The following is an 8,507-nucleotide window of genomic DNA, read 5'->3' as shown; positions in this document are numbered from 1 at the left end:
CAGATGTGTTTTTGTATCCTTCATGTTGAACTTTTATAGGCAGACGTTATTACTGCTTTACTATTGCTTCGTTTTTGGATTAACAGCTCTCTCTATATAATGATATTATACATTCTGAAATTCAAGATAAAAGAGATGCTTTCGATGTTATTATATTATTGTACCCGGGGTAATAGTATCTTATGGGGATTATATTTCCCAGTTAATCAGATTTTCTAGAGCGCGTAGTCGTGATGCAGACGTGAATGGAGGTAATCTCTGTACCCCTATGAAGCACTCTTTCAACAGAGTAAATGCCACCATTAACAGTGAAAATGTTTCATCAAATTCTACTATCGGATTTCAGAATTGGTTTTAAAATTTCAAAGTAGTCCGAAGACATTTCTGCGGCGACGTATATTTAAACCTTATTTTTTATGTGGATGTTATTTAAAACTTTCTATTACGGTAGTAAGATTCTGAGTGATGGAAATATTCAGTTACTTTTATCATTAGAGTATAAAATGTGTAATTAAAACAGATTATGTTCAAACTGTGTTGAGACAAACCGCATGTTTGGTGTTCAGACATTTTTACAGTTGGACGCTACGCTTTCCTTGTTGTTTTTGCCGGAAAAGGTAACCAGGGATATAAATTAACACTCAGACCCTATTAGCCAACTGGGCTCCTTACATGCAAATTCTAGGGGCCCAGCCTAAAAGTTAGGGGCCCAGCTATTATTAGCGGAAAAATATACTAACAGTGGTTTAGATCGACATACTTGATCATAAGTCTTGTAATTTGCTTCCTGCCAAAATACATCAATTCTTAAATATAATTACAGAACACTCATCAAACTCACACTGAAAAGTCCTGAAAGTTGTAATCAACCAGTGCATGACATGTTCTAAATATTGGACACAGCCTCTCAAACACAGACGCACTTAAAGTTTGAATGATTTCTGCGGCACTAGAGGATCTGGGTTGTTTATGGGCATTTTGATTGAGGCTGCACACTTATGGTCATCTGAATTCTAGTATTTTGTTACATTGTCGATTTACAGGACTCGCAACCCGTCACGAAATTATTACATATTGCAGTCAGTGTTCTATGCAGCCGCGGTCTGTTAACAGACCATTTTTTTCATTAAAAGTCCTCATTGGCCTTTAGGTCTTTTAATAATCCTGATAATATTTCCTTTTGTCGCCGCGACCGGCCGTTCTAAGCTCTTTAACAACCTTCAATAAACCTCTACTTTCTAGTGCTGTATTTCTATGGGCGCAGCCATTGTTAGTGACGGAGTAAATGATACACGTATTCCGATTGGCCTTAGTATACATCGGTAATTTTGATTGGTCGATTTAAGTGACGTAGTGCATATTAATAAGACAGTCTCGGGAAAACCCAGAATATTGACATTAAAAGGAGAATCCAAAGCCATTCGCCGGCTGGGCGACTATTTCGGAAAATTGACTCGACCAGCTTCAAATCTGGTCGCACTGGGCGACTGGGCGAGTGTTAATTTATATCTCTGAGGTTGATGACTTCCTGATAGACAGTTCTAAAAAACCTAACTGGAGCTGAGCTACTTTGCAAAAGCATTGAGTACATGCGTATATGTTTTACATGTTTCAATTTAATGTCATATATTTTCATACGAATACTTTTGTGTCTTTCGTAACCTTTACGTGCGCAAGGGATTCTCCTGGCCGGGATAAATTTAATTTACAATGTCTTACAACTATGCAACATTGTGGATTAAGATTTAAAATTGTCAGTTGTGTTTTTGCCAATGCGTTTTTCCAAGGCTTGCTCCAATGTGTTCAATTATATATTCAAATTGTCTGGTGTTTATTTTGTTTCAGTCCCTCTTTGTATTTTTGTGTACATATATACTGTCTACACATCAATACAAACACTTCTCCAGGTTGTTTAGGACGTCTGGATTTTGGGAACATGGCGATTTCTACTGGATCTTTATTTTTGTTTCAAAAGAGAACCAATGACTTATAAATATAGATAAAAGTAACCTGATTCGAAGCCATTACTTAACCCAATAAAATATGGCTGACATTTATCGTATAAGTTCTTGTTACATTGGAAACTTATGTTACAGATCTTGACTCATTTATTTAGTCTCTTATATAAAATGGTTTCATTAAGTCAGCTCATTATCTTATTCGACAATTTACCATTTTATGTTTTTATGTACCGTTCTTTACGTATTTTTGCGAGAAAATCTAATAAAATAGAATTACTAACAAAATAGGTGTTCGTATTTAATTTCGTAATTTATCAGTTTGCATATATATGTGAATACATTAAACTAAATTTATAAATATCAACATACAGTCACATAAACAAATGAAAGCAACGCTGCGAACATATACATGTATATATGTAAGATCAGAAAAAATATTAAACTAACGACAAAAATATTAACTCATAAGTCATCACAAATTCTATAAAAAAATGTACATGTAACAGTTACAAGAAAGAGATGTATGATGGTGATATTAAAAATACTTTTACCCCTTTGTTTACAGTAATAGCAAAAATATATAATTTATGCACGATGGGCGGTTATACGTCGGGCGTAATAATTGCACGAGGGCATAGCCCGAGTGAAATTATTTGTACGACCTATTATCGCCCGAGTGTATAAAAAGTGTTAAAACACTCTTTTGCTATAAAGTGTTTCGATTCTTAATATGCCATTAATCTTAAACAGAAGATAAAATATAGAAGCGCACGTTCTTGGTCGCAACAAAAGCTTTGACGTCACCGCACGTTAACGTGATGTCATTTTAGTGTAAGAGTGTTTTAACAGAGACAAGCATATTAGAATGTCTTATCCGGCAAGTTACCAGTCTTTACGTACTTGTATTTTCTGATACTTGTGAAAAAATGTGATAAAAATAAAACTAATAACAAAATCAGTGAACTGGTTAAATGTAGGTTCCAGTAATCAGTTTGCATATAGATCTATATGTAAATACATCAAAGTACATTCATAGATATTAACATACAGTCAGGTAAGGAACACAGATCAGAAGAAATATTAAATGAACGACAAAAATATTAACTCATAAGTCATAACAAATTCCATTAAAATTGTAACACTTGAAAGAAAGCGATGGTGTTAACTCCTTTGTTTACAGTAAATGCATCTCAGTATTAAAAATGAACATTCAATAAATTGCCTGTCATAAATGACTTTGATTTAGTCGGAGTTAATACTTCAAATAAATGAATACAGTGCACTGAAATGCTTGAGAAACGCACAATAACATCAGTTTGAAGAAAAGTTTTTGATAAAATTTTATGTCCGGAATTAGCAATGTACGGCATCGTTGCTTCATGAAGTAACATCATCTTTTCACGTTTCTGTATTAAAATCACAAAATGGCACACAATTCGTTAAAATAACAGCTTTCAATTGATAATCTAGTCAGATCAGCAAACGCCAGTAACTTTTCTTGTGTATTTAACCATAGTATGAATTTTTACTTCTACTAAACAATGACATCTTTTTTAATTTACGACTATTATAACATTAAGATGTAGCCCTACATACACAGTGAGCTTTGTATTTAGCAATATATATTTGATAAGAAATGATGAACTATTTCAGTGAATGATACGTATAGTATATGTTTGAATGAAAAGCTTTTTCTGGTTCGGCAGTTGTAAAAGATTTTTTTTCTCATATCAACTGCATATATAACTTCTAATGCGTCGCAGATTGATCGCAAAAACGGTAGTTTTACCGTTAAATCACGAATACACTTTCACACAGGACTGATTTCAAATTAAACTTAAAACGCCGTACGTAATAGGCCTGAAAACTATCTTGTTATTATACAGTTTACTTTAAATATTGGCTTCAAACAAAATTGCGATTTTATAAGCGTTTCAGTGTATATCTATACATAAGATGACCTATTTTCATACATGACATAACAGAACTAAAACATACAATGAAAACATGCAAACATAAATCATATACCGGTATTGATGTTTTGAAATGCAGGTAAATGCTATTATTAAAATGAATTTTGAATAAATTTGCCCTGTAATGATTTACAGTCAGGTCGTTCCCTTGGTAGGTAGATAAATTAGAGTCATTCAGTTGTTTGAAACTTCAAAACTTAACTTAAAGATACAAAGGGTATGAGAAAAGTTCAGCCTAACTTGAAAAAATAAACAGCATAGCAAAGAAATGAAAAGAAAAGAAAAAAAGCATGAAAAAAGACATGTTTGTTGTTGGTAATATTAAATGCTGATGTATTGACGTAGTGCTGATAACATTTATCTTCATAAAACAAGCAGTACTTCTTTAACTGATTGTAACACTAACATTTCATATCCGGTCTTAAGTTATTGCTTGTTCAAACAAACTTTATTAAATAAGAAAATTTTCATCAAGAAAAATCCTGTCAATACAGTTCAATAAAATATGTTACACTGAAAGAACTAAAAGTCATGAAATACCAACATCTTTCAATTTTATTTTATGAGGAACTAGTCTATAATGTATAGAAAAGTCAAGTCTAACGAGTTCTGAGTTCTCTAAAAGCGAACAATGTGGAAAACAGTTCAAAACCTCTTGCTTATATTCAGTGCAAAACGGCCTGCTACATGTCTTTTTTATTTACATACCTTCCAAAATATAGATAGTGTTCTAAGACCAACTCCTAAAATCGAATGTTGAATTTCATAGTTTAAGTGTCGTTGTTTAAGTTCTTCGTTTGTGTCATTTTGTCTTCTATGGAATCAGCAAGGCTTTTCAATGATGGATACGAAAATATATCTGCTAGTGAAATGTCATAATCTGTTTTCCGTTTAATCAGTGAATGAAACTGCACAAGTAGCAAAGAATTGCCCCCTTGTTCAAAAAATGTACGTCTGGTGTCTACCAGTGAGGAATCCAGTCCCAGTATGTCAGCAAATATTTGCCTCAAAATGACGACAGTTTCCGAAAGTTCAGTCTCTTCATCAGTGTTTGGACTGTGTAATAAATCCACTACCGATGGTAAAGCGGTATGATTTACTTTTCCATTAGTAGTTAAAGGAATCCTATCAACAGCTGTGATCAAATCAGGCACCATGTAATATGGATGCCGGGCCTTTACGGACTGAACTATCTTCCGTTTACCGGTATCAGTCAGCTCTTGACGATTTTCCAACACAACAAACGCACAGAGGAGCTGCATTTCGCTTCCATTTCTTCCAGTCGTGAGAACGGCCACAGTAACTTCTCCTACAAAGCTACAGGTCATCAAAATGGTATTTTCGATTTCTGTTGTACAAATGCGGAAGCCTCTTAGTTTACATACGGAATTCAGTCGTCCAAAAAGTTCTAAATCTCCTGATGGAAGCCAACACGCACGATCGTTGGTTTTAAGCATCACTTCACCTGAAGGAAGCGTTACGACGTCAGTGTCACCAGACCCTAGAACACGACCACCAATAAACAATTCACCCAACGTTCCAACAGGGCATGGCCGAAGCGTTTCAGGCTCAAGAACTTTCATTCTGACTCCAGGAAGCGGTTTTCCAATAGGTACTGTTCCTCCTCTTGTGATTGGTAAATTTTCTCCCTCAAAATAAGAGGAGTCAATGGTAGCTTCTGACATTCCATAACTATTTAAGAGGCGTTGGTCTCTATGTAGACAATTTTTTACTTTTTTATAAACCTCCGTTTGAAGGACATCAGATCCTAAAATCAATATCTTCAAAGAATTTAATTCTTCCGCATTTGAATGTTCTACAAGAGTCAATGAAAATTGAGGCGTAAATTCTGCCAATGTTATCTGCTCTGTTTTTATCATATCCTTTATGTAGTCTATTTCAAGGCGATTTTCTTCAGGACAGATACAAACTTTTCCTGCTGTGCCACACATACCTCTGACAATATCTCCTATAAAGACATCAAAAGACAACGGCGCCCATTGCAAGACATTTACGTCAGTCGTTTGAAGCTCATACACGTTTATCCAAGCTGCAGCAACAATAGATAAACTCATCTGTGAAATCTTGATATGTTTGGGTTTTCCAGTTGACCCAGACGTCTGAATCAAGTATGCGGGCTTTCTTAAATCACGATCAAACGGTTGCTTGTAAGCGTGAAACGCTGACACTGAACGACCCAAACTCTTTTTCAGGCATACTATATTACATTTTGAATTCGAGGCTTCTTTCTCAAATCGATCGTCGTTCAATAGAATAAGGCATGGATTGGCCTTTTCTATTGCTTCTGTTATTGAAGGTACATGCAGAACTGATATAGGCATGAAAAATCCGCCAAGTTTCCAAATTGCAAATATAGCCGATATTGCAATCTCGTTTTTCTCCATCAGTAATAGTATGGGTTGGGCTTCAATACGGTTAAAGTCAACGCAGTTTAATATTTGTAATGCTATGCCATCTGATAGATCCAATATATCACTGTAAGTAAACTTCTTTCCTTTGTGTACAAGGGCTGTCTTTGATGGTGCAGTTTTTGTGTTTCTGAAAAACATTTCATAGACTGATTCTTTAGCTTGGTCAATTTTCTCCGTTTCTGTAAAGTCTTCTAGTATTGTCATCTCTTCTTCTGTCAAAAACTCTATAAATCTTAACTTCCGCTCACCAAGTGTGTTGAAGTTATTGCAAACATCTCTCAGAGTTTGAACGAGACGTTTTGATATTCCTTGGTCTATCAGTTTTTCTGCATATTCACAATGTATTTTGCCACCTTCTATTTCGTCTGAGATTTCAATAAGAAACTCCGTTTTTGCATGTTTCGCGTGTATTCTCATTTCTTCTTTGTCAGAACTAAACGCTTTATAAATGAACATAACTCTGCATAAACATTCGAGGTTTTTGCCATTTTTGCACCAGATCATTTCACTCACCTTTTCCAGTGGGTATCTAGAATGTTTAAAAACTGTCAACCATCTTCGGGCAACATTTAAAACATGTTCTTCAAACGAATCATTCAGGTTAATTGTATACCTAAATAAGACCATGTTCACAAACAGACCATCAACTGTCGTAGTTTGAGCATCACGAGTTGATACTGGTATCGCAACTAAAACGTCTGGACTTCCAAGATACCGTTGAAGAACTAAGACAAACAATGCCAAGAAGACCTGAAATTTTGTTAGTCCATGTAATTTAAGGAACCTTTCAAGTATTTGTTGACTGCTATCAGATAAAAAAGAAAGGACTGTATTTGCTGTATGAGCTTCGAAGTCGCTTATATCAGAAATGTGTCTGAAACTTAAAGACGACGAATCTGGGCAATCCTCAAATTCCTTTTCCCAGAACAATTTGTCGGCTGCAAAATCTTCTGACAAGATATACTCTTTTTCAGACTCAGTTGCCGTGGAACATAAAAACAGATCTTCTGTATCAAACTGAACATTAGATGGCGGGTTCTGAAGTAACTGTTCTAAAGTAGTTTTCATATTTTGAACTGTAACTTCATCAGCAATTATATGATGCACGTGAATGACAAACATTTTTGTCTTTCCACAAGCGATGACTTTCATTTGTGACAGCACTCCGTCTGTCATATTAAATGCTGGTATAGTTTCATCTATATACTTTTTCAATTCGGATGTACTGTTTACTGTTACAAATGGACTTATAACAGTAGATATATTTTCTATGGCAATCGATAAAACGTTCCTTGTAGGGTTATAAGATGCCAACAGTATTGGGTGACGTCTTACCAGTTCTTTCAAAATAGGTTCTGGTTCTATATTTGTATCATTGCTTAAAGCTATTGTAATCGTGTAAGCTGTTGAATCAGGAACAGCATTTTGAAAAACTAATATTCTTCTTTGCGCCACTGACATATCTATTTCTTTTACACTTCTACCTAATATCGTACTACTTGACAAGTGAGGGCTCTTTCTTTTAGTGACATAGTTTTCTTCATTTCGTTTTTTCAGCGAAGAGAATAATGTTCCCATAATTTCAAATACACTTGACCTCAGTTTAAACACACAGTATATTTCTGATACAAGAAAGGTAGCCTTAAATGAATTTCGCCTTCTTCAAAATAGTGTCATCATTGTTTGGAAACAAACTTCTGTTTAAAGAATATTTTACCCAGTTTTGCTGAATAATTGAAACATCTGGAAAGCCTCTTCTATCTATAAAATATCTGAAATGATAGAAATGAACATAAGGTAATATTTCACATGTAGATGTCAATACTTCTTTATTTCATAATATACTTACTTTCCACAGAAAGGTCCGTTCTTGATAGTGTAAATTGCGCTGTTTATCCGATTTACTTTTAGCATACTTGCTGCAAGTGATTCTGCCTTTGAGACCAGTGCAGACCAAGATCAAATGTCAAACTGATGATTAAGAAAGTGGGTCAGTAGGTCACATTCATGGTGACTGAAAGTCAGTTTTAAGATCGGTGTGCAAAACTGTATATGTCATCAAAATTTCAAGACTGTATCTTAAAAACAAAAAAGTAGATCAGTAGGTCAAGGTCAAAGTCAAGTGACCCCTAATTACTTGG

At 34.7% G+C, this 8,507-nt stretch overlaps 1 protein-coding gene across 2 annotated transcripts in view; it reads right to left on the bottom strand.

The window, feature by feature from the left end:
* Positions 1 to 2,246: 2,246 nt before the first annotated feature.
* Positions 2,247 to 8,507, bottom strand: part of LOC123554379 (plipastatin synthase subunit A-like) — a 28,814-nt gene continuing 22,553 nt past the window's right edge. For both annotated transcript variants that reach the window (XM_045344477.2, XM_045344478.2), the window contains one exon: positions 2,247 to 8,138. In XM_045344477.2, the coding sequence (XP_045200412.2) occupies positions 4,705 to 7,944 (3,240 nt within the window). In that variant the 5' untranslated portion in view covers positions 7,945 to 8,138 and the 3' untranslated portion in view covers positions 2,247 to 4,704. The remainder of the gene's footprint in view (positions 8,139 to 8,507) is intronic.

This window comes from Mercenaria mercenaria, chromosome 7 (assembly GCF_021730395.1).
Source record: "Mercenaria mercenaria strain notata chromosome 7, MADL_Memer_1, whole genome shotgun sequence".
In the NCBI taxonomy this organism is placed as follows: Eukaryota; Metazoa; Mollusca; class Bivalvia; order Venerida; family Veneridae; genus Mercenaria; species Mercenaria mercenaria.
The sequence above is the reverse complement of the archived record's forward strand: the minus strand, read 5'-3'. Positions and strand labels throughout refer to the sequence as shown.